We start from the raw sequence: 26,335 nt of genomic DNA on the forward strand, positions 1-26,335 counted from the left end.
TGCTCTTGTCTGAGAGTGCTTGTGGTACAGGGCACAACGAATGCTGGAGGAGGGAATGAGGACAGAGGAGATCTGGCCATCAAAGAGCCCCCATTCAAAACTCCTACTGCCTTTCAAGGCCTCCATTCAAGGCCCTTAGTGGTTAATGGCTTAGGCACAGACACTCTGCCCCCAAGATGTGGCTTTGACCCCATTGGCCACTGACGTCCGTGTTCATACGCTCTCCTGGTTCAATTTCCTGAGGTTTCTGATTTCCTGAGTGAGGGAAGGCAATGTTTAGAAAAGAGGTGCCAGACTGGAGGAGGATGCATAGGGAGAGGGAGGGCTTTGGAAGGGAGGGGTCACTTATCACAGATAAAAAGGTCCCCTTCTTTGCCAGTGAAGACTGCAGGGACACTGGGAGAAGAGAACCTTCAGGCAAGTCCTGTCTACAGAAGGAAGTGCAGCACATTACAGTGAGTATGCAGGACCTTACTAATATCTGTATGGGGGTGCCTTGCACATGCAAAATTATAAGAAGTAAATGGCAGAGATCTGAGGGTGCTAATGTGTATGGATTACCTGTTTTGGGTTGTAGGATTTTAAAATGGGCTGATCTGGGCTTTTGCTGATTGGGAAACTCAAGATCAGTCTCAATGATACTTGCTTATAATTAAAAAGACTTAGGACAGGCACATGAGCAATAATACTCTTCTTCCCCTTTGAAAGAGGCTCCAGATCAGGCTGTGTAAAAATATTGGTGGCTGTTCCATTTCTCTAAATGATTTCCCCCTGTCATTGACAACGAAGGAACAAGCTGCTTGTATGCAGCCAGGTAATTTTGGTGAAAATGGTTGACATTACTTTCCATGAATTCTGGCTCAGAACTGAAAGCAGCAATGTTTCTGGCAAAGAACTTCCTGAACGTATTGATTATAAACAAGTAAAATTCTTCCAGGTGTTGTCATGATGACACCCAGAAAAATGTCAGAGTTTCTCTGAGTTGCCAGCCATAGGTCATTGACATGCTGATGAAAACCTGGATGGATCAAAATCAGGCCTTTCACTGAAACTTTATTATGTTAACAAAATCTTTACCAAGCTCTTAGTTGCCCTCGGAAAATGTTAGGCATTTTGTGGGTAAGATGTTTATAGTATCAACATGGTGTTTAAAAAACCCATCCACGCTTCGGTAATGTTGGCAATTAATGTGGTGACAGATGTAACAAATCAAAAGAGACCAAGGAGGAAAAAGTTAGCCAAGAAACGGTGGCGGTTTTTTCTCCCAGCATGCTCTTGGAGAAAGGCTGAAGACGAGAATGGCTGTTAAGAAAGTGAATTGGGCCGTGCTTTTTGTGACAACGCATCACTGTTAGAAGTCTCTTTACAGCTTCTCCCCTCCTCACCTGAAGCCTTTCTCCCAAGCTTATTTTTCTTCTGTTCTTTCTCCCTCCCTTTGCCTCAGCCATCTTTTCTTGGCAGCACTGAGGCCTGCAGACACCAGAGTGGCCGTGATATGCACTTGCCTCATAAAATCCACGTTCTGTAAATCTGAACTCTGTGGGACAGAAGCAATTCCTTACCAAGCAAGTGACTATCCTTAAAGGAGACTAAAAAATCTAGGAGGAGCTGGGGAACAAGGAGTGGAAGGGAAGCTGGTATGAGAGACTGGGATGGATTCATGTCAGGGGCTACATTTCTGGCTCAACCTCCCGGTGAATACAAATCTCAGAGAGAAGCAGTGTTTGAACAAAGATGAGGTTGATGACTGAGAAGGAAAGGTCCGATACTGGGGAAAAGAAGTCCTTTATTCATCTGGGGATAGTGCTTATAAACAGTCTTTTCCTTTCTGCTTTCTCTGTTTCTTTCCACATGCTCACAGAACTTGGAAGAGGGCTATGGGTTTGGAGCGAGCTATTTCCTGGCCCTGCCAATTCCAACGTGATTTGGACATTCTCCTCTTCCAAAGTATTTTTGCCAAAGGGAGTAGTGTGAGTTCCTGCCTACTCCTGTGGAGTTTCATATTATAAGAACATGAGAAGAGCTCAGATAGACCAGGCTAAGGCTCATCTAGTTCAGTATTCTCTTCTCAAAGTGGCCAGCCAGAAGCCTATGGGAAGCCCACAAGCATGGCCTGAAGGCAATAGGGCTCTTCCCACTTGGGATTCCCAGAAACTGGCATCCAGGGAGGCACATCGTCTCCAACAGTGGAGGAAGAACATTTCCACCTTGGATAGTGGCCTCCTCTCCCCCTTTATTCCAGCGGGGCACATGTTGCCATCTGTTCCCAAGACCACTGCTTCTAAGGACCCCTGCCTTAATCTTACGCATCAAGGACATGTAAAAAATAAAAGTTCATAAAACCTCAGGAATAGCTGAAAAATGTGCCCCACCAGCCAGAACAAACTTAAGTGTTCAATGTCTTGTTTGGCTGTAGGGCTCCAGAAGCTTATGGGCTAGCAAGCTGTTCAGACAGCCCAAATCTGGATTGATTTGGCACTTGTAACTGCTCCGTGTAGCCAGTTAGTTTTATTCTGAATGCGGTTTTACAAGTGGTTTGAGTATGGCCACATATTCCATTTTTGGTAATTGTTAAGTTTACAGATGAGTAAATATTACTCTGTTCTTGATTTCTAGGAACTTGGGATCTTAATCCCAATTCAGTTTACTCAGAGAGCTTTTCATTCTGTGCTACTTTCCCTTTCTAGTACATCCAAGGAAGGGGGGAAAGGTAATGATAGAACTTCACCAGGGGGGGAAATATTGTTTTTCATGCCTAGCATTACTGCTCCATCCTGGCTACAGGGCTGTCTAACCAGCATGACCAATGGTTGGGTGTGTGTGTGTGTGTGTGTGTGGACATTGTAGTCTGGCAACATCTAGCTAGCAACATCTAGTCTGGCAACATCTAGCTAGCCAGTCCTGCCATACATACTTCAAACATACTTATTTCTAGGTAGGCATGCATAGGACTGTGGTGTTAATGAATTGCAACAATGCAACTGATATACAAATCCATTGTTGATGTGATGCTAAAAATTTACCTTTTTGACGTGCAGACTGCTCTTGTTACCATTCTGGCCTATTATGGTGGTGGCACATTATCTTCTGGAAAGCTACCAAAGAGTTCAGGCACCATGATTTTGCCATATGGTTTCTGAATCGGCCAAGAGACCAATTTGAACAATTGAACTTGCATCTTCTTCCTGGGTATCTGTGTGAGCAGATGCTCAGCAGACCTGAAGTCCCACATTAACAAAGCACAATATGGAACCAAGCTGTTTAGCTTAAAATCTAGTAGCATAATGAAAAAAACCACGACTCCTCTTGAGTATCTGAAAAGAGCACATTTATTCTCTTACTCTGCCCCATGTCACTTTTCCTGCACATACTCCATCACTTAAAGTGCCCTCCTCACCCTGACTTGGTTCATTTCTAGTAGTGGGAGAAAAGTGCCTACAGCAATTGAGTAAAATGGGGGACAGATCAGTTCTCCTCACTCACACACATTTATTTATTTTTTTGCTACATTAAGTAGATCCCTTGCCATTTTGGGCATGAATAAGAGTCATGCCAAGAACAAATGTGACTGCCTTGGTCATATCTAGTTTGGACCTCACCAAGGTTTCCAACCTGTGTTTGGGCTGCACTATTTCAGTTCAGGCCAAAAGTGTGGGTCCTTACATCACTGAATGCTCCTCCACAACTAAAAAAGCATCTCCTCATAGAAAACATGTAGGTGATGGCGAAGAACAGGTTAGAAACCTTTCTCTCTGGCTTCTAATTTCCTGTGTGGAGGTGTTTTTGTGCACGTAGAGAAGCATTCAGTCCTGACTTGCATTGGCTAGGGATGAGGGACAAATTGGATTCAATATGCATCGAAAGGCAAAATTATGTAATTTGCATTTTCCAAAACAGTACACAAACCGTAGCAGCCGTCCTTCAAAATTCGCACTTCTCTTAATTTTGCAATGCAGTTGTCCAACCAAGTAATGTGTGCAAAAATGCAGATACCGAGGTAAAGTGTGCATATCAATGTATATATTAGCGAAAATAACACACACAAAATGCACTGTATTAGGCAACATTGTATACAAAATTGTGTCTATTTGGAGAAATTCACATTAAAATGCTGGCATATTTTCAAAGCGATGTTAAAAAATAAACCGCAAACTAATGTGTAAATGTAGAGGACTGAAGATCTTAAGATTAGAAAAATGAGAAACTGAAATTAATAGAGTCACACATCCCTGGTAGTGTCTTAGGCCACAAATAAGTTTACCACCACTCTGAGAACCAGGCCACAGAAAGCAGAAGTTCAAAGCAGGATCTGAGGGGGACTTATTTGGTACCCTTAGGAGAGATGTAGGAATCAGACAATTGGTGACAGTGGAATACAAAACAATAGGTCTGGCTCAGGCAGATGGAGTTTAGAAAAGAGAACCCAATGCTAAAATGAATTCTTAAATGAACATGCCCCAGGGAAAGTGGTAAATGTAGTGAATGTACCTGGAGGGATGATGGGCTGCCAAGTTCCAGAACTGTGTATACAAAATGAATGTGGGAAAGGCAAGAAAATCAGAGGATAAATTATAAAATTAAACACATATGTTTAGGAGGAGCTCAGTTCATGGGCCAGCCCTCCACAGACCAACGTTTTCTGGAACATGCAGAGTTAACAACTCACCTCCTTTTGAACTGTGGAGACCTCCCTCTGAAGGAAGGGAGGGGAAGGCAGCTTGCCCACTCCCACCAGAGGCAGATCTTAAAGCCATGAGGAGAGGTGTTTTATAACAGTCTCCTCCTGGAGTGCAAGTGCCAGTAGGTCCCTCCTGCCTTCCTCAGGCCCCCTTCATCTGACTCTCTGGCTCCCCAGCTGTTGCTGTTTTAATAAACACTCCCCTGCTAAACTTTGCAGCTTGCCCAGAGGCTTTAGCTGTCCTCAGTGGAAACAGAGAAGAAGACAGTCGCAGAGAGAGAGAGGCAAAGAGATAAACCATGCGGAGCCTTATCATCCTTGCGCTTCTGGCCGTCCTGATGATGACAGCTTTCTGTTACGGTAGGTGATGTCTTTTATTGCTAGTCATTTGGGAGAATAGTTTGTCACAGGAACTGAATGTTCTGGCCACACACTTTGGTTGAATTTTCACTCCCCCTCTTTGCCACTTATCCTTCTGTCATAACTTACATCCTTGGCATCCTTTCCACACTTGTCTCCTCTGGTTCCTCTACAGTGTCCAAACTGAGCTCTCTTCTTTCTATTTCATGCCTGATACAAACCATTCTGTTCTCAATCACTCACAACCCCTTTTTATCTTCACCACCACCACCACCAGGGAATGTATGTGTGGGGATCAATTATTTTGCCTGCAGGCAGGACAATGGAAACCTCTGCTGCCTGCCTAGAAAATCTTAGGGGCAGATTTTCCAATTCTCTTCAAAATGCATAGACTACTTTTTCAACAAGAGCGGCCCATTGGGATTTCGCTGTGTTAAAGGACTATCAGATTCTCTGTGGGGTAGATCAATAAGATAATTTTTGATGAATTTCAATTGAATGATGCTTCATGAGTAGCCCACTAGGTTAAAGAAGAACACTTGTCCCTTCCAGAAATTCCAACTGCTTCTTTTGAAACCTCAGGGATGGGCAAATGGGAGTGACAGGGAAGTCCTAGGCAAGTGGCTTATCTTGACTGAGGTTGGGAAGCAATTTATCCAGTGTGCAATTGGTTAGCATCTTCACTGGGATTGTCAGTTCCCTTCACTGGCAGAGTCCAAATCAGGTCTTGCTCCCTTGAATGGTTAGGATTTATCCTCCTATAATTATATGTTTATTCTTGCTCTGAATGCATATTTGGTTTCTCCCTCCTTCTTGTGGCACAATTACATGAACTGGATTGATTTGAGATAGAATGTTATAATGTGAGCAGCCTATCAAAGATGATTTGGTTGTGCCTGTTTCCGCCAAATTGCTAAATTTTCTTTAGATTTTTTGTACCTTTCATACTTGCCACTCTGTGATTTATGTTACATGGGATTTACTATCTAACCCCAAAATACCAATCTGTGTCCATTGCTTTGTACTTTTCTTAGCATTCTTTTACTCTGAGAACTATGATATATTTTATCAATGTGATCTAATAAATATTAAGCATTCAACCATACTGAACTAAGTCAGTGCAACATTTTATAAATGCAAGTTGAAAAGGTAAGTGCATACATTCAGGAATCGCAAAATAAATGCATGCAAGAATGCAGCCAAAGTTATACAGTTATACATTTTTATGTTCCCCTCATTTCCATAAGAAACTTAAAACATGCACTTCTATTTCTACCACTGAAATAGAGAACATTCAAAGATTCTTCTGATTTCAGTTCCATACAATAAGATCATAGCGTTATTTCTTATTCCTCCATTTGATTGATGCATTGGTTTTATCTGATGCTATGATTGTCACTAGCACAAATGGCTTTTCAGAGGAATCAATGCATTCTTTAAGGGGCTACATCTGTTGTTAGCTACAGTGCTTTTTCTGTGGGGATGCAGGGGTACGCAAACCCCTAAACATTTTGTGAATCTAAGTTTGGCCTCATTGAGGGGCAGTATTTCAATATGAGTAGGAAAATGAGAGTACCCCTAAACATTTTTTTTAAGAAAAAAAGCACCAGTTAGCTATAATTCATAGTAGCTTAGAATGAAACCTTCATGCCCAGTAGCAGTATATCTCTGACACTGTGAACAAGCAACAAGGAATTATGGACCTCTTCATGCCTTGCTTGTGAACTGGACTGGGGCATCTGGTAAGCTATGTTAGAAGGCAATGTTATGGACAAGACAGTTTTAATCTGGTCCAGCAAGGCTATTCTTATATTTTTTCATGTATATCCTTCTTTGTTTTGTTAACAATGAATTTATGCACTGCCTTGTTTTCTTTTCCCTGTCACAGAGTCTCACGAGAGTATTGAATCGCATGAATTTACAAGTAAGAAATGTTATTATGTACTCTGTGATTTATTATGATACTTGAGGTTCACTTTTTGGATTTTGTGGACATCCCAAATTTTCTTGCCATGCCACTTCATGAGATCCTTGTAAAATATTTTTCCTCTACTCAATCCAGGGAATAAAAATTAAGGAAAGCTCCACCATCACTTCCCTGCCTTCAGTCTGTCCAGTCTGTCCAGTCAAGGGTAATGGTACATTTGACTGCTCCACCATGAAATAAACAATCTGCATGTTGGCATCTAGCAAGTTAGGGACACAGAGAGACTATACCTGCCCTCTCTGATATACCAGTTTTCCACAGGTACAGAATTTTTGACACATAAGTGTATCACACCCTGTTATTACCTTTCCTGCATTCTGCAATGCCTTTTCTGAATTCGCAGAGGCAATTCTGAGATTGGCAGGATGAGAACAGACAATAACCAGTGAGACCTGCAACTAGATGTTGCAGTTTATCCTTCTTCTTACTAGAAGTGCTCCTGTTCACAGTTCCAGCCACTCTTCCAATCATGGCACTCCACCCCTCCTTTCCCTGCTCCCCCAGTTCCTCATTTGCCAAGAGAGCAATCTCAGCATGCTCAATAGTTACAGACTGTGGACCTTCAGCTGGAAAAGAAGCTTAACATCCTGTGCCTATTGGCAGTGGGTTTTTTTGTAAGGTGTGTTTGTTTGTAAACCCCTGAGCATGCAAATATCTCTCCTTTGTTTCTTAGCGGTCCCGTTTTGGTTTTAATCATGTGGCTCTCATCACGCTGGTTTGCTGTTAGAGGGAGTCACTACTGCAGGCAGCCTGTGTTCCTGATGTGGAGTGCAAACTGTGTTCTGGGGAAGGGCAAGGCAAGGGGTATTTCCCCCGGGACATCTTCATTCCCAATGCAGAAAGTCAACACTGCAGATTTCAGAACTCATGCAAGCCCCGTTCCAGTACCTAACCATTTGGTAGACCAGTAAGGGACTACCATGAACTGAAAAGATCTGCACAGCTAGCCCACAGGCCTCTGAAACACTCGCAGGAGCATGTCTGACCCCTTAGGTGGCAAGTTTGTACGTTCTTGCCCAGGACTGAACACAGCAAGGCTTGCTTCCAGCAACTTAAGTCAACGTACGTAGGTTTGGGCTATTAAATAAGTATGAATTAGAAGTAAAGGTAAGGGGGAGGTTGGTTCATTGCAAAGATATAGGGCTTTTAAGTCAAAGTAAAACAACTAGGAAGAATAAGAAGAGAAATAGGAAAGATAGACACTGAGTCACTTGACAAATATGATGCAAAATGCAGATATGCAGTTGCAGAGTCATTTTGCAGGAGCTCTTGAGAGGAAAATAAAACAGGATCCAGGATCCACCTTTAAGCTCTGTCTGCAATATGAAACTTAACTGTTGTCCCTAAATATGCCCATCCCTTCTCTAGGAAAGGTTTTCCCCACTTGGTGTCCTTCAGATCTTTTGGACTAGAATGCCGATCATCCCTGATCATTGTCCATACTGGGTGGGGATGATGGGAGTTGTAGTCTGAAACTTCTGGAGTGATTTTTGAGTTTGCCAGAAGAGTTTTAGACTGAGAGGGTAGTGGCTGTTTTTATTTCTGTGGTCGTAGTGGCAAGGGCTACTGATGTTGGGTATTTTTCCTGAATGTCCTAAATACCAGAAATATTTCATTCAGCTGGGAAACTCACGGAGGGAAAAACACACACAACAAAATATTTCACATACTGGAGACATTGAGTTGTTGAAATAGGAAAGCAGAACCGATTAACTTGTGCCTATCTTGGCCAAATGAAAACTGATAGATTAACCACACACAAGTGTTGGCAAATATATAAATGCCAAGAAAGGAAAAAGTGATGCGACGAGAAGGATATTTATGCAAGGGAAAATATTAGAAGTATTTTCAATTAGAGTGTGGGGTGATGTCTCTATGGAGATGATGGGGCCACAATCATGTAGCACTAATTCAGTCTAGCCCAAAGAAAGCACTGCGGGAACCAACTGGATGTGACACTCCTTAGCCATTCTTACGCTTACGTCTAAGAACTAGAGGAAGCTACCTAGCCTCCCTCTGTCCTCTTCAGCACCAACATTATTTCTTTAATTTGTTCATGAGGTGCTGTTGTAAAATTGGTTACAGTTTGCATTGCAACAGCACTGTAGAGCTTTCCGCAGTGCTTTTGACTCAACTGGTATGGAAAATGGTGATGGCATATTTGGTGAAAGTGTGCAACCCTGCCCATTAGTATTACCTGCCCACCTGCCCTCTGCCATTAGCTTCACCACTGTCCCTCTCTCCTGCTGTCCTTTGTTGCAGAGTTCTTGGAGAAACTCATCAGCCTCACCTCTTACAGTAGCCTTCTTCATGCATTAAGGCTTAGCTGTAGCCAAAAATGGCTTTTGGCCACCTGAAAGCGCCCATTGAAAACTGGAAGAGAGAGGGCATGAGTCGCTATTAACAGCAGAAAGGCAAGAATGTATAGACCAAGCTGGTTGTATTGGCCATCACAAAGACTGATATTGGGAGGATACGGGAAGAGAGCAATGCTTTTCTTTGTATAGAACTATTGGCCTTCGGTTCAATCTCATAATAATGATGAATACCTATCCCTCCAGGTCCCTTCATTAACAGAAGGCACGCCAACATCTTCATGAGAACTCCACCTGAGAACAGGAGGAACCAAGTTGTGCAGGAAAGGTACGTCTTCTTAGTGTCCAGAGTTATTCATGGTGAGTGGGGAATGGAGAGGATGTCTTTTCTTAGGCAAGAGAGAAGCCATTGGAAAATGAACTGAACTGGAAAATGGTAAACTGGGAGAATCTGAAAATGACACATTGCTAATGGCAAGTCATGATCCCTGTTATTAGATCCTTCATGGAATGGCCCCCAGGGCCCTGTGATAATATAAAAAATCTCCACTAGATCCTCTGCAGAATTGCCCCAGGATCCTATTGCATGCAGCCTACTCTCCATTCTGCACCGCTTCTAAGCCATAGAAACAGCACCTGCCCACATGTTTTCATCTCAGGGTCAGACTCTGCACACAGTGTCACCCACATTTCCATAGAGGACATTTGTGTGAAAGCTGCCATATTTCTAAAAAATGACAAACCCTTTCAAGACTTTGCAAAGGTTTTTTGCACATGCTTGTGGACAGAATTAGAAATCGCTTAAAGCCTTGCAAAGATGCAGCTGGAAAAGCGGAAGTAGATGCAAGTCATAATAATATTCTGTCTCTCCACCCCTCCTTCCCATCTTCCCCTCTTGCGACTGTGAGCAGGATCAGAGAGCGCAACAAGACCCCCCAGGAACAGCAGCGGGAGATTTGCGAAGATTACAATCCCTGTGAGCGTTACGCCATGCGCTATGGCTATGCCTCTGCCTACAGGCGCTTCTTTGGGCACAGACGTGGCAAATAAGAACATCAAGAATCGCCGTTCCCAGTGCCTGGAGCCTGGGTTTCCTGTATCTACAAAGAGTGACATCTCCAAAATGTATTGTTGCTTGTTAACTGTATGTTATCCCACCTGCTGCTTCATTCTTTTGTAGCCAATGATTTCTAGATTCTGTGTTAATTAGCACAATGCTGACGTAGTGGTGGTTGGGCAAAGAAGGATGTGGGTGTTTATTATGAAATAAACGTCTGGTTTGATACTGTTTGTTCGAAACTCAAGAGTTTTCTTTGGGTCACTCCCATGCCAAGAACTGGCGTCTATAATTGTACTCACTTGCTTAGCAGTTTTTTTAAAAAACTAACAAAATACGTTTGGGTTTTTTGTTAGATGGACTCTAGGAACGGCAGTAAAAGTGTTCTTTCACATGATGAAAGCTTGGCCTGGATGGCTGATTTGGCAATGGGCTAAAGCAGATTGAATGGTGCAAGTAGCTAAAGAAATGTTTGAATCAGATTTGAGCATATTCACACCTTCACCAAAGTGTGTTCACTGAGCAGATGGTGGAACAGTGGTACTGCACAGCAGTTGTAGTACGTGTGATATGAAGGGCAACTTTTTTGTAGACATGTGCATTGATATAACACACAGGGGCGAACGAAGGCTAGCCGACACCTGGGGCAGAGGAAACCGCCGGTTGCGCATGCGTTGTGCCGCTACTTACGACACATGCATGGCGTCGCTACATAGGGTGCATGTTCGACGTCGCTACGTACAGCGCATGCGTGTGACACCATGCATGTGCTGTATGTAGCGGTTTGCTGCTGGCGCCGCCCGAGCGACGTACAGACGGTGGCCGGATCCTCTGCTCACGGCTGCAGCCGTGAATGGAGGATCCTCCACATGTGGCTGTGGCGGCGTGATGGCTGCTTGCACCGCCACACCCGGGGGCGGCGGGGCGAGCACCCCACGGGGTGCTTTCTTGTCACCCTCCCAGACTCGGCACCCGGGGCGCACCCCCCCACCCCCTTGCGATGCCACTGATAACACACACACACAACCCTCCCACTTAAGAAAAAAGGGGTTGCATGCTGGTGGTGAGTGGACACAGAAACTCGTGGCCCCACTGCACATTTGCATATTTACTCTACATTCTGCCTAGAATGTGGGAAGTTCTGTTACTTTCATATTAGCCAGTTATAAACTCACTCATAATTTTATGGTTTCCATCAGTCTTTTTAAGCTGGTCTCCCTTTTGGATCACCTCTAAGATCAATGTTCTGAAGTATTCAAGCTCTCAAAAGCCTGCCGCTTTTTAGTTTGGGTTATAATTATTATTATTATACACTTTTATCCCAGCCTTCCTCCAAGGAGGTGATGGCATGATCCTCCTCCTTTATCCTCACGATTGCCTTCTGAGGCAAGATAAATGGAAGAACACTGGCTGAGCCAGAGGCAGCAGAAGAACAAATTTCAGGGGTGGGTGGGCGCAGGAGGGGCAAAGTATATGAATTGTCTCCCACATGATAAGATCTCTTAAAGAAAAATTATAGTACATGTTAATGGCTGGAGTCCAGCAATGTGGGGGCAAGTGGGGTGTTTGGGGGATATTTATTCCTGCATCCCCCCCCCCGACACTGCCCATGGATTGGGCCAAGGACACGGAGGAAGCGTTGCGGCTGAGTAGGGATTTGAACTCAGATTTGAATTCCCTACCTCATAGTGAATGCTCCAAACCAGAGATATCCACCATAGTGCTGTCCATGTGTTGTTCGACTACAATTCCCATCATCCCTGGCTATTGGTGATGTTGGCTTATAATGATGAGAGCTGAAGTCCAACAGCATCTGGAGGGCACCCTGTTGGCTACCTCTGTTCTAACCACTACACCACACAGCTTCAAGGTGGACTAATATCACAGTCACCAATATAGAGGAAAGCCCAATTAAACCACATCCTGCTTATACATTGACTCAGTCCATGCAGGACCTCACAAAACACTAAATTACATTATAGAGATCTGCTTAACTGTGAAGCTGAACCAGCAACCCCTTCCGATGAATGCTTCTCCCTCAGGTTACTGTCAAGAACTTCAGATCAAGCATGCACAATCTTTTCTAGGCTGGGGCCAGAAAATTGAAAAAGGAATGGAGAGGCCAATGGCAGGGCTAGGCATGGGGAGAAATGGGATTCAGCTTGCATTTAAAGGTGAACCTACTTAACTCACACTTTCCAAAACACAGCCATTCTTCATAATTCACACTTTTCTGAAATTTGCAGTGCAGTTCTCCAGTCATGTGTGCAAAGACGCATGTACTAGTATGCATAAAAATGCATATATTGGTGGAAATTGCTTTGCAAAATGTGTTCGTAGGAGAAATTTGCACTAAAAGGCTGATGCATTTTCATGAGGGCTAAGACATTCTCAAACTGATGTGGAAATAGAATCATAGAATCACAGAATCGAAGAGTTGGAAGGGACCGAGTGTCATCTACTCCAACCCCCTGCAATGCAGGAATATGCAGCTGGCACATAGGGGGATGGCACCCACGACATTGGCATTATCAGCCCCACACTGTAACCAGCTGAGCTAACTGGATGGCCTCGAATGTGGAGAACTGAACTTAAGACTGGAAAAGTGAGAACCTGAGAGAACCTGAAGGTGACTGATTAGCCCATACCTAGGCAGGCCAGAAGGCAAGAAGGCTTGTAAGGAATTTTGGGATCCAGAAAACAAAGCAGGAAAGATAGGACTGGGCTGTCAAGGTCTATGCTAAATTGAAAGGGAGAATGTGTTATGGAGCAACTGGTTTTACATAGGTTGGGGCTGGAGTAGCCAACATGGTGAGTCCAGATGTTGCTGGACTACAACTCTAATCAGTGGTCTAATCAACCATAGCCAATGGTCAGGGATGATGTGGGTTGTCATCCAAAACATCTGGAGGCACCATGTTGATTACCAGTATGTCCGGGTTGAAGATACCAGCAGTTAAAAGTGTTGCAGACTGTGGGTGGATCCAACTAATGTATCCTGTTAGCACAATGATTTCTGCCTGAGCAATGGAATTTCCCTCCTGTGCATGACACATGCCCTGCCAAATCTGCTCCAGAGGATCGGGGGAGTTTTGTGAACAGATGTAGGGGGCTATGCAGGGAGGTCCTATGGCACAAGTGGAGATCCTTGCACTGATGGGACCATAACTGAATGTTGCATTGGGTAAAACTCTGTGACTTAGAGTAGAATAACTGCAGTTTCCCTACTGTAGTATTAACATGTGCTATATAACCTATAACTCCTTCATGTAGCCGTGCAGCTATTTGCTTCTCTCTTCACGAATTCACACCTTTAATACCTGTTAGCACCTCATCTTGTATTTAGTGTGAACTATAACAAGGACAAAGAGGCCCAAAGGAAAACAAGACATTTCCCAATGAGCCAGTGAAGGCTGCTAGATTTGACAAGACCGAGTCTGCACTGCTGCAAAAGCCCCCACGGCGATGTGATGGTGATCTTGTGCCTGAGTTTTGCTGGCTCTTCGTTTTTCAGCCCCTGGAACTTGGACCAAAGTTCACCAGCCCACCCTGGTAAGACCAATATCAGGATCCTCCTGACCCACTCTTAAGTGCCTTGCCCACTTCTGAACTGAGGCTGATGCTTTTGGCTAGTGAAATATTCTGTTCTATTGCACATGGAGCAAATAGAGCAGCCTCCAAAGAGGGAAGAGTCAGATGCCTGTGCGGGGAGAGAGAAGAAGGTAGTGTGCGAGAAAAACACCAAGCGTCAAGGAGAAAAAGAGAGGGAGAGGTGGACTTTGCATCCCCATGATAAGTAGAGATGGATGGCATGTACAAGAGACAGGGATAAACAATACAGAAGGTGGAGGGAAGAGAAGGAGTGGGGAGATACAGAAAGCATGAATCAGTTTCCTGATTAGGAAGGAGAGCTGTATGCATTAGAATTTGCCACACAAAATGTCCGCCCTAGGACTTTCACGATAATAGACTGTAGAGGTAGCCAACATGGTGCCCTTCAGATGTGGTTGAACTACAGCTCCCATGATCCCCAGACAGTATGACTGGTTGTCAAGAATGTTGAGAATTGTAGTCCCAACAACATCTGGAGGGTACCACATTGGCTACCTGCAATCTACTGTAAGAAATGAATCAGAACAATCTTAATAAGCAGAGAAATCCCCAAGGCCCAGAAAGTCTGAATGTCTCACTTGCAAGAAACCCCTTTTTGCTTCTCTCTCCACCAGAGTCTTCCAAGGAGAAGCAGAGCCGTAGCTAGGTGATCTTGCACCCCTGGCAGAACCGTCCAGATTGCGCCCCCTACCCATGGGCAAATTAGTTCTTCTTTCCACCTCTCCTCCAACCTGCCCCCTTCAATTCACCCTCTATTTAAAATATTTTCTTATGAGGCAATAATTGATATTTTTATTTATAGAGACATATTTATGGACATATTTTTAGCTGATTTTGTGCCCCCCTCTCGCCTGCACCCCTGGCAGGGGCCCACCTCATCACCCCCTAGCTCTGGCCCTGAGGAGAAGGAGACCTGCACCACAGAACTGGTTGCCAGTAAGTTGTGGGTGTCCAGTGTTAAATATTCTGGATTACCTACAAGTAATATAGTACATGCTTCGTAGAGACAAACTCTCTCTGAGTGCCTACTACTCGTAGTAGGTACTAGTACATGCTATTCTGAGAAGGCTCTTCTGTAGTAGCCTTTGAGACTGCCAGCCCAACCTTGGGCGTTTCGTTGCCTCAGTGCCTTTGGCTCTCAACAGATAGAGCTATACTGTGAAAAGTTATGGCCCTGCAACCAAAGCCACAAATATTTGGAAATATCCAAACGAGACGAGCACGTTCTAGGAGACCTAACTTTGCTTCCATCTCATCCCAAATCAATCGCAAGCATTAGTTCCCCAAACCATGCCGAGGCCACCCATGGACTCACTCATACACATGAACTCAGTGCACCCATGTGGCATGTTTATCAACGCCAAAGGAACGGGCAGAGCCCCAAAGCTGGTGCCAGTCTTAAGTGATTATGTAAATATATTTCCAGCCCGCTACTGACCACAGGAGTTTGGATTCCTTCCTTTAAATGTGGCAATGTTAAAACACACAGCAGCCTTTTATATTTGTTAAATATGTGCAATGTCAAGCATTTAGGCCTTCAGTCTATGGTGGGTCCCTTTCAAAGAACTGGAAAGATGGAAGTGACGCGGACAGAGGTAGACCATCCAGGCATGCGTGCTATAAGGTGGTAGGGCTGTGTACATACATAGCCTTTGAGACACATAGGGGCCTGTCTTTGCACTGAGCTTTGTACATAGCAGTTTGCAATCATGCAGATCTTTGTGTGACAGCATCATCTAATATTCAGGTTGCCTGTACACATGGGTAGGCACGCTTCAGACTATTGTACAATGATGTTCTCTAATCCCCTCCCCGCAAATAGTGTTTCCACAGAGCTTTTTAAAGAATATACTCTCACACACGATATATGCTTAGACTGAAAATTGAGAGGGTGTAAGAAGCATGTTGGTTCATTCTCTCCCGTCTTCTCCCCGGCCTTTTTAGCTGTAATTTCCTAATTGTTTTCTAAATTTCTGGTGAATAACCTTTTGGGGGTCGTTGTGCACTGAGACCGATTGTCCCATCACCTCAGTGCGTAGCCCACAAGTCCTCCTAGATGTTTTATCGTGTTTTTAATTGTCTGTTGGGAGGCACCCAGAGTGGATGAGGAAACCCAGGCAGATGGGTGGGGTATAAATAATATACTGTTATTATTATATGCACACACATACATATACTTGGAATCTTTCGAAAGAGAGGAATTGGAAAATGATATGTTGATATGCTGATGTATGGAATATATATATAGCAGTATACATAGGCAGCTATGATACTGCACTGGTTCCTATTTTTCATGTTTCATTCACAGACAAGTTAAACATGGTGAAGGGGAAATGACACAGCTCTGCAATGTCAGTAGGTCTGCCCCATCAGGATGTTGAGAAAGCGCTCTCTGTGTACTCCTGTAGGCGACAAGCTTTGAGATGTATACTGTACAAGCTTTCCAGCAGAATGTACTTCAGGTTGACGAATAGTGTGGGAGAGGGATGACCCGGGGATGATGTACCCCTCAAAAGCTGCTTGCACCCACCACTGGATGCACAATATCTCCTAGTGCACGGGTAGGCAAACAAAGGCCCAGAGGCCGGATCCGGCCCAATCAGCATGTTTTTACATGAGTAGAATGTGTCCTTTTATTTAAAATGCATCTCTGGGTTATTTGTGGGGCATAGGAATTCATCCCCCCCCTTCAAAATATGGTCTGGCCCCCCACAAGATCTGAGGGACAGTGGACCAGCCCCCTGCTGTTTGCTGACCCCTGGCCTAGTGTGTACATGCCTCAAAATGTACTGTGACGCAGATTAAGTTATGGGCGACAGAAATGGGTATAATTTGAAGATTCCGCAGGTCCGCTTTTCTTTATTGGTGTGTGTGTGTGTGTGTGTGTGTGTGTGTGAGAGAGAGAGAGAGAGAGAGAGAGAGCTGCCATCTTGGTTAGAGAGGTCTCCAAAGCAATCCATCCATCTTCGCTTGCGAGTATGAGTACACTTTAGTTGCTGGGTAGCATTAAGTGATTAACTAAGCAAACTTCTCCAAAGTAGCCAAAGATTACTGGGGCCAACAAACGCTCTGCTTTCATGTCATGGTGTTGGAATTGCAAGCCAACACTAATAATAGCATATTTCCAAGTAAATGAAGAACACGTCGATTTGTTTAAACCCTCATGTTCTCCTTGGCTACGTGTCTGAAAATCCAAAGTACAAGGAGAATTGTTGTTTAAATGCAAATTTTTTTGGGGGGGGGGAATAGATCTGGTCCTAAGAGATGGTGTAAAGTCTAAACTTGACAATGGAAAGATCAGAACTATTTCAAAATAAGGATAAATAATTGTTATCAACTTATCATAGAAAAGAGGCAACCAATTTCTGCATTTTTGGGGGGGGGGGAATTCTGTTCCCTAGGCACTGATCCAGTTTACTGGCTCTCTCATGAATCATAATAAAATTGGATCCAGCTCCCTATTTGTGGTATGAACTTTATAGTTACAGTGCTGCACATGCACTCAATCAGAGCTGGGACATCACACGCTGTCAGAGGCTCCTGACTTCTCTGAGCCATAATGTGTTTCTAGGGTTTTAATCTGGGTTTCCTTTTGATGAGAGAACACAGGAGATATACACTGTGTTTCTAATAGCTTATTTTACTTACAAATATATAAGTAGAGTGGAGATGGGCAGGGGAAGCCACAACTCTCTCACATTCCCTCATCTCGTTCGGGTCACTTCCAAATTACAAACTGCTTTTTCATCACAAAGAGACACTTGGCTCCCTGATGTCAAGAGGAGTGATGTCGCCTTCCCTAAGCTCTGGTGGCTTTCTCATTCCAACTCCTTGAAAGAGTTGTCCAGCTATCAAGAGACCACTTCCACAAAAGAACCTGCAGCAGCAAAGAGTTTAAGTATTTCTCCTTCTCATGCAACTTGAAAACAGTTTTCTTCCCCAGATGAGTGAAAGTGAGCTACTTTTTAAAACTACATCCTAACTAGATTTATCAAAGGTCAGATAATATTGCTTTGGTGGACAGCTGTAGCTTGCAGGCTGCCAGTTGGCCAATCCAGTCCTAGAATATTGCATCAGATGGTGGATGATTTCTGCTTTCCAAACAAGGGAGGCTGCAAAAGAACAAAGGCATGGGCATGCTGACTTGTGGAAAAATCAAGATCGAAAAGCTAGTGCAGAACCTTCATTATTTATTTGTTTGATTGTTTATTTTACTGGCATCTACACCTTGCCAGTTAGCCAAAAAGGCTCTTAGAGCAGCTAAAAAATAAGAAATAACACGGTTCTAAGACACTCCCTGTCTTCTTGCTCACAATCTAAATTTCACACCCACACTTACATTTAAAACACTCTCATACCACCTTAACAGTGCTAAAGAATTCTGGGAACTTATGGCTTGCCTGTCTTAAGACACTTTGGATCTTCCGGTGCCTTTCCTCAACCCAGCTGGAATAGCTTTCCCCCAATCCAGCAGGATGTTTGTCATTCAGCAATTTTATATTCTTTGCTTTTCCTTAAAAGAAATTTGCGAGAGTCTCGAAAGTCCTCTGGAAACGCCACAAGCCTTTGGCCTCAGGCAGATGTGCAAATGGATGCCAGAACCGGATGTCGTTTGACCCAAATGGAAAGTTTGGAACTGGGACCAGGACATAAGAATGGCAGAGAGTCAGCGACTTCCTGGCCAGGGACCTGCTCCACTTAAGAGACTCACAGAATATAAGCTGTGGCTGAAAGACAAAAGCTCCTGATAAATTGCTGCATCCTTCATGAGAAGATCGAGTCATAGAAAGGACCGTCTGCAAACAGGAGAAGATGGGGAATCTTCAGGTGCTGCTGTTTGTAACCCTGGTCTTGACAGCCCTCTTCTGTTGTGATGGAGGTAAGGGAATATATATGAGACCCCCAGCCATGATTTTTTCATCAACATTCAAAACTGACGGAGTCCTGGGGAGAGGAGAACAACCTATCTCAGTCTTATGTTTTAGGAACAGAATCACTTTCCTCAAAGCCACTTTAAATCTGGTTGCCATTAGGAACACATCTGCATGGAAGTCCCACTCTTATAAAACTGAGGTTCAGGCCAATTTATTAGCCACAGCATAGAAGCAGGCAGAGAGGGGCTCACATAGCTTGGTGTTTTTGTGTGTGGCCACCACAGTGCTAGAATAATGGGTGAAGTTGACTTCCAATTAAGATTGTCAAATTTACATCGTATCTTTATATTGGTTTGATACCAGTTTCACTGTTATGGCTTCCTCACCCCTCATGAACCCTGGAAAATGTAGTTTAGTGAGGGGACTGGGAATTACCTTGCCACTTTGTAAGCAATTCTGGAAGCCATTTACTATTATTATTATTATTATTATTATTATTCTGCAGAGAAGGATAAAAATGCTTTAAACAAATAAATTATCTGAGGATAGGTATATAAATCACAAATTGCTCAAATACGTATATGAGAACCCATAAACACTGACATGTATGTAAGTCCTCCCCTTTGAATAATTCCTGGATAATACAGAAGCAAGCCTGAGTTAAGGGTTATTTTCCTCAGCTTACATTTGACTGATGGGGGAAATGGGGGTGGAAAGGAAGGGAGGAGGAAGACCACAAGACTGCCAGGTGTCTTACACCATCTGGTCTATATTTTTCAGATATGAACAGGCCCTTGGATGAAGGTAAGAAACTGATGAGAGCAAAGAATTCTCAAGGGCATCTCTGTCCTTTTTTGTACACATTACTTGGTTGCAGGACTGAATTGCAAAATTCAGAGAACTGCGAATTTTGAAGGGCAGCTGAATGGAGGGTAGAGGGATGTGTGAATGTGTGTAGAAATGAGCCTAGGGTGCAAAAGTAAAATTAGCATGTATTGCTCCACCCACTTTTGCCTCTGGCTCTGCCCATCACTGGGATGCGGCCTCTGGAAGATTGACCAGAAGACAATGTGGACCCTGGACTGGAAAAGGTTTCCCACTCCTAGCTCAGGATCTTTGCTTGCCCTTTCCATCCTTCTGGGCTTGCTAAAAGTTCATTAGGGAAAAGCCTCTTCTGGCTCTCTTGAAGTCCCCGCTGGCCTCACACATGGAGGCAGATTATGATGAATAATATTGCTTTGAGGCTCACATTCCCCAGAGAGGCAAATAAAATGGAGGGCGTTTACAAGGAAGCCTGTGTTTCCTGGCACCGCTTAAAGTGATTTTATTTAATTTATTTTTTTATTAAAAAAATTAGGTGCCATAAGATACCTGGCATGAGCTCAATTTCCTAATTATTCCCCCAGTGAATAAGCCCCCTGTTAGCAAGGCAGCTGGATACTTCCTTGCCTGTTAGTCTGGCTAAAAGACTGCGAAAGAAACCTCGGGAAAGGTTGCCATGTTAGTCTGCTGAAGCAAAAACAGCAGAAATGTCTTTTGGTCACATCCAGAGCATGCATTTAAAGCACATGTCTCCCCTCAAAGTTTCCTGGGAATTGTAGTTTTCTCCTCATGGAGCTACAATTCCCAGGATTCTTTCCACGTGCTTTAAACGTATGGTGTGTGGATGCGACCGATTGTGACATAAGTTCTCCTGGCTTAGAAGCCTCTTTGTCAGATACCACCTGATGAACGTCCGCAAGCGCTTCAGCTGCACTAGGCCTGCTAGTCTTTTGAGCCCTGAAGTTGAAGTTGCTGCAAGGTTCTTTGCTGTTTTAGGAAAGAAACCACAGACAACTCAAAGCACCATTGAATTAAACGAAAAAATTGACCAATGGCTTTGAGAAATTTGCAAACTCCAAATGATATCCTGCTAATCTATAATAGCAAGATCACAAAAACTGCGGAGGGGCACTACTGGTTCATGATGAGTACTCATAGGCAACTAACAGCTTCGTTTCCAGAACTGATGGGAAATCTTCCATTCATAAGCCACTACCTGAGACGTGTGAGAGGTATTGTGGCACAAATGATGAGCTGGATAGGCAGCAAAAGGCTGCTCTGGGGCCGGCCCTGCCATTAGGGAGAATGAGGTGGCCACCACAGGCAGCTGGTTTTGGGTGTCATGAAAGGGCAGCAAATTGTCAGTTGTTTCCTTTATGATTGCTGCAATTATACTACCAGGGAGGGGGTTTTTTTGTTTTGTTTTTTTGCCTCAGGTGCCAAAATAACTTGACTGATCTTGGGTGCAAAATGGCATGAGTTGAGGCAGGAAAGGCATAATTTGCTGCTCTGCCTCAGGCAGCAGAATGTCTCGGGCTGGTCCTGGGCGATATTTGAAATGAAACCCCACAGTTATCTAAACCAGGTGTCTTCAACCTCTTTTGGACCCAGGACCCACTTTTATCCCAAACATGCATTTGGGAACCCATTTCTTAATCTTTTACCATATATTTGCATGGTGGTCATTGTTATGTACTGAAGTTCTCACCCTGGGTCAGCAGCGGGATACTCTAGATAGTTTTATGCAAATAAGGGATCGAAAGTGACGTTCAGTGATTGGATAGTTTTAGAAAGTTGTTACAGTAATGTTGTACTGGAGCTCTATATAAGCAGGCTGACTGAACCCTTCAGTTCAGTTCTGTCCTGGCCTGTAAATAAACAAGAGCTGTTTGAAGAATCGCTGTGTCGTCTGATATGTTCACCCACAACTTAACAGTGGTCCGCCTGTTGTGACCCACCCTGGATCAGGCCATGACTCACCAGTTGAAGACCAGTGAGCATTCCTATAGAGGAGCAGGGAACCTCAGGTCCAGGGGCCTAATGTCCCCCCCCGAGTATGTCTACATGGCCTTCCCCAGCCCCACCTCTTTTTCCAAGGCCACATTCCTCACGGATCCTGTTTCTCACCCTCCTTGAATGTTTTTGCCTGTCTAAAATGAGACTCCTTGAACTCGATACTCTCTGTATTCTCATTCCGTAACATTCTGCGTTCATAACAGGGGTTAAGATCAGTCGAGAAACTGCCAATGCCTTTGTGAGAAGGCAGAAGAGGTCTTCTCTGTATTATGAAAGGTAAGAGTGAGAGTCTTCTAGGTTTAATATTGATGTCTATAATTACTAATTTGTGGTTGTAGCCAACCGAGTTACACTCAGAGTAGACCTACTGAAATCAGTAGACTTGGCTAACTGAAGTTCATTTATTTCAGTGGGTTTTACTCTGAGTATACCTCCGTTGGGTACAATACTTGGAAAATAGATGCACATGGTTCATGAGGGGGGAATGAGATATGAGCCTATGCAACATCACAGGGTCACTAACAAGGGACTGCAGCAGATTCTTACAGAAAACAAGTGGGCCCCTCTTTCTTCAAGAAGCCCCAGGAAAGGGGGTGGTGGTGTGGGGAGAGTACCAAGAGACTTGAAGCTCTGAGGGGTAAACTACAGTTTCTTTTTTGTGTGTCTATGGGAATGTGCTTTAAATGTATGGTTGGTGCATAGCCTAATTCACCAACTGTATACAGTGGTACCTCAGGTTACATACGCTTCAGGTTATAGACTCCACTAACCCAGAAATAGTTAAGTTCAGGTTAAGAACTTTGCTTCAGGATGAGAACAGAAATTGTGCTCCGGCGGCGCAGCAGCAGCAGGAGGCCCCATTAGCTAAAGTGGTGCTTCAGGTTAAGAACAGTTTCAGGTTAAGTACGGACCTCTGGAACGAACTAAGTACTTAACCTGAGGTACCACTGTACACTGTGGATAAAGTGAAATGGAGTGCCCAGTACTGAACTGGGTTCTCGGGAAACTGGCTTCATGCTGTGCAGCCTGAACCGAAGAATTTGCATGAGGGAACGCCTCATGTTTGTGGCTTCTTCCTCCCTCTGTTCTCCAGGTACTACGAAAGGTTCAAAACCCCAATGGAGATGAAGCAAGAGCAGTGTGAAAGCCACCCCCTCTGCGACTACTACTCGGAAGTCGTGGGATTCCAGACAGCCTACCGCTACTTCTTTGGAAACTGAAGAAGAGGGGGCATCTCCTGTTCTCACCTGGCTGGGACAGAGGCTGAGATTAAAAGCAATTGGGGTGGGGGTAGGGGTGGGCAGAAGGAGCACAGAATAAAAAGGGCAATCAGACTGGTTTCCCTTCTCTAGCAAAACCTAATAACAATCTTTCCACTTTCCAGACAGGAAATCACAAGCAGATAGAGGCTTCTCTTTGCAAGGAGCATGTCTAGGAATAATCAAATGCCAACACTTGTTGGAAAGTAACCGGCATTCCATGCTAAGGGGGTGGGGGCAAGCAAGGATAAATTGGTTAGTAAGCACAAAAGTCTACCAAGCTGACAATCATTTCTGGGGCTGGTTCTCTTGTGAACACCTTGAAGCATCTTCAGCATACTGCAGAGGTGCCCTGTCAAAATTCATCACTGCTCCAATTTTGGCATTGAAAAAGGGAATTTGGGGAGGGGGCCAAAAAAATAATAATTGGAAAGCACTCCAAACCCTTTCATTTGGGCTAGCTTTTTTGCTGCTTGCAGCCCCAATTGGCTTCTGCCATGAAAGGAACATCATTGGTCTTCTTCCATTCAGAACTAGGAGGCTGGTCACGTAACCAATCAGAATTGTTCAGTGATGATATCACAGAGGGCAGACAAAACTGTTCAGAGTGAAGGCATTGCCCAGAAGCTTTGTTTGCTCTCAGTGATGTTGTTGCTTAGCTCAACTGATTGGCTACATGACAACCTCACCGTTTCAGGGAAGAAGGCTGCTTGATAAAGAATGGCATAGAGGCAGCATCTTACTGGAGTGCAACAGGGACATTGCTGCTTGTAGTTTTTGACAAATATTCTACTGAACGTCTGAATAAGTTAATCAGAGAATAGCGTTCAAAAATTGATAATGTCTGGCTCTTTCCTATTTCCTGTATATAAGTGTCTAATAGACAAATACGTTACCATTACATGTGTTCAGTGCTTTTTTTCTAAAGAATGTTTAGCTACTCTCATTTTCACTGAAGAAAATCACCATTTTATTGTTCGAATCAGGAAAAATAAATACAGTAAATGGACAAAAGTACAAAGATTCACAAAATGTTTAGGGGTATGCATACCCCTGCCCCCCCTCCGAAAAAAAGCACTGCATGTGTTTGATTAGGACTTGGAACCACTGGTTAAATGTCCATCCCTAGTACTTTTTATCCTTGAGAAGACTGATGTAAAGCTAAATTTTTCGGTTACCTGATTCATTGTTGCTGTTCTGCTGCCATCATATGGTGATTTCGGTTAATGACTAAGGTAGCAGCCCAAAATGAAGATATAATTTTAGAGTTGGAGCGGTCTCCTGCAATTTCTAATTCAAGCTGTTTTGGAGAGCTTGGCAGGAAATTTAGGAGCACGTTTCCCAAGACATTATATTTTAGTTTTCCTTTGCACAACATGATTGCCACTTGCTAGCGTTCAATGTAGAATTTCTGAAACAAGTAGATTAATTGCCTTAATGTTCATTACATTCCAATCAAGGTATGTTAGTTAGTGACAATATCTATCGAGCCATGTCTTTGAAAGTTGCAGTTCATTACTCACCTATGCTGAGCAGCAATTTCTAATACTTAAGTTACTTTTCAAGGCACCAGTGAAACCATCGCTTAATTAAAAGGCAATTATGAGCATGGATGAATAATGAATCAGTCTATTTCTGGTCCATGTCACATTCATATGTGTTCACTCGTCATCAGTCAATTCTGTTCTGCTTTCACATTAATCTGCATTTTTTTAAAAAAAATTGCACCAACAGGATTGTATGCAAATACATATTTAAATGTGTATTTCTAAGCATGTTCCCTCTCAAAATATGAATTTTAATAAATTTTTGAAGCACAAGCTATGTCACGTCATTTGGAGGAATGCAAAATCCAATGGATAAAGTACCTTCTCGTTCACATATCAGTACAGGAGGTGCAAAGCACATCAGTTCCTATCAGAATTTGTGGACATCAATTTTCTCAAGTATCCCTATATGCAACTGCCCTGGTAAGAGTACTAGGGGCCCTTTGCTTTCTTGGAGTACTGGACAACCTTCATTCCATACTTTACACTGCCCAAGAGAAATTTATCCTAAAGCATGTTAGTACAGTGTTTTTGATGCCTTTCATTCCTTAGGATTACTTTAAAGAATGGAGCTAGTATAGATTGCTGGTTTATTTTTTTTAAAAAAATAGATTTTTATTAGTTTTCCATACATTCAAATCATTTATCCAAATTTTACCAGATTTTAACAAAATTCATATTTTGGACTTCCTTCAACTTCCCTGACAATCATCCATTTTTACCCTTTAATGCGCATTTCTTTAATAGCATTGCCATTTGTCTTCCCTCCTTTTTCTATTTACTTTCAGCAATACCTCTTTAAAAGTTTTTACAGTGCTTCTTGAAACCCCACTACCGTTGTTTGCACCTCACATACATTTTTCAGATAATCAACAAATTTTCCCCAATCTTCGATGAACTTTTGGTTTCGAACATATCTTATTTTCCCAGTCAGTTTGTCCAGTTCCGCATAGTCAGTCAGTTTCATTCTCCATTCTTGAATCGTCGGTATGTCCTCTTGTTTCCATTTCTGGGCCAAAAGAATTCTTGCTGCCGTAACTGCATACTGGAAGAGTCTAAAGTCTTTTCTTCTTATATCTTTTCCTGTAATCCCTAAAAGAAAGGCTTCTGGTTTCTTAGTAAAGGTATATTTTAACATCTTTTTCAGTTCATTATAGATTGCTTCCCAGAAGCTTTTCACTTTCTTACATTCCCACCACATATGGTAGAATGTTCCCTCTTTTTCTTTACATTTCCAGCATTTATTACATGTTTTGTACATTTTTGCCAATTTTACCGGGGTGATATACCATCTATAAAACATTTTCATGACATTCTCCTTCAACCCCATGCATGCAGTAAATTTTAAACTTTCCTTCCATAATTTTTCCCATTCTTCAAATTGAATATTATATCCAAAATCTTTGGCCCACTGTATCATTACAGATTTAACCTCTTCATCTTTCGTGTTCCATTCTAACAATATCTTGTACATTTTAGACAGAATTTTGTATTCATTAGCTATAATCTCTGTCTGGAACTTAGAGTCTTTTTCTGCATATCCACTTTCCCTTATATCTTTTTTAAACATTTCATTCACCTGAAAGTAATGTAACCAATCATATACATAATCTTTAACCTCTTCGTATGGTTTTAGTTTCCATTTTCCTCCTTCTTTAGTTAATAATTCTCCATATGTCGCCCAATTCCCTCGCATGTTAATTTTCTTAACACTCATAACCTCCAACGGGGATAACCAGTGAGGGACTCTTGGTTCTAGGAGGTTTTTGTACCTGTCCCAAACTTCTATTAAAGAACTCCTGAAGATG

The 26,335-nt window shown here is 43.2% G+C and overlaps 2 protein-coding genes across 3 annotated transcripts; both read left to right on the top strand.

Moving 5' to 3' along the window:
- The first annotated feature begins 278 nt into the window (after positions 1-278).
- Positions 279-10,630, top strand: MGP (matrix Gla protein). Of its 2 annotated transcripts, XM_083574225.1 has the most exons (5): positions 279-455; positions 4,898-5,038; positions 6,927-6,962; positions 9,587-9,668; positions 10,252-10,630. In XM_083574225.1, the coding sequence occupies exons 2-5, from the start codon at positions 4,978-4,980 to the stop codon at positions 10,388-10,390; spliced, it is 318 nt and encodes a 105-aa protein (XP_083430351.1). In that variant the 5' UTR covers positions 279-455; positions 4,898-4,977; the 3' UTR covers positions 10,391-10,630. The 2 variants fall into 2 exon arrangements, with proteins under 2 accessions (XP_083430351.1, XP_083430352.1); XM_083574226.1 differs by lacking the exon at positions 279-455 and having other exon boundaries at positions 4,687-5,038.
- A 7,671-nt stretch (positions 10,631-18,301) lies between these two features.
- On the top strand, positions 18,302-24,800 carry LOC310743796 (osteocalcin-like). The gene is made up of 4 exons (XM_083574262.1): positions 18,302-18,888; positions 19,664-19,687; positions 21,925-21,997; positions 22,815-24,800. The coding sequence occupies exons 1-4, from the start codon at positions 18,822-18,824 to the stop codon at positions 22,939-22,941; spliced, it is 291 nt and encodes a 96-aa protein (XP_083430388.1). The 5' UTR covers positions 18,302-18,821; the 3' UTR covers positions 22,942-24,800.
- Positions 24,801-26,335: the final 1,535 nt, after the last annotated feature.

This window comes from Podarcis filfolensis (assembly GCF_964270895.1).
Source record: "Podarcis filfolensis genome assembly, chromosome: 10".
Classification (NCBI taxonomy): domain Eukaryota; kingdom Metazoa; phylum Chordata; class Lepidosauria; order Squamata; family Lacertidae; genus Podarcis; species Podarcis filfolensis.

What these genes read in the sequence shown, in the direction of transcription:
- LOC310743796 (XM_083574262.1), top strand. Translation starts at nt 18,822, where the DNA reads ATGGGGAATCTTCAGGTGCTGCTGTTTGTAACCCTGGTCTTGACAGCC. An exon ending in GAACAGGCCCTTGGATGAAG is followed by an intron (nt 19,688 to 21,924) that starts GTAAGAAACTGA and finishes CGTTCATAACAG; the next exon opens with GGGTTAAGATCAGTCGAGAA. An exon ending in TCTTCTCTGTATTATGAAAG is followed by an intron (nt 21,998 to 22,814) that starts GTAAGAGTGAGA and finishes TCTGTTCTCCAG; the next exon opens with GTACTACGAAAGGTTCAAAA.
- MGP (XM_083574225.1), top strand. Translation starts at nt 4,978, where the DNA reads ATGCGGAGCCTTATCATCCTTGCGCTTCTGGCCGTCCTGATGATGACA. An exon ending in GATGACAGCTTTCTGTTACG is followed by an intron (nt 5,039 to 6,926) that starts GTAGGTGATGTC and finishes TCCCTGTCACAG; the next exon opens with AGTCTCACGAGAGTATTGAA. An exon ending in AACCAAGTTGTGCAGGAAAG is followed by an intron (nt 9,669 to 10,251) that starts GTACGTCTTCTT and finishes GACTGTGAGCAG; the next exon opens with GATCAGAGAGCGCAACAAGA.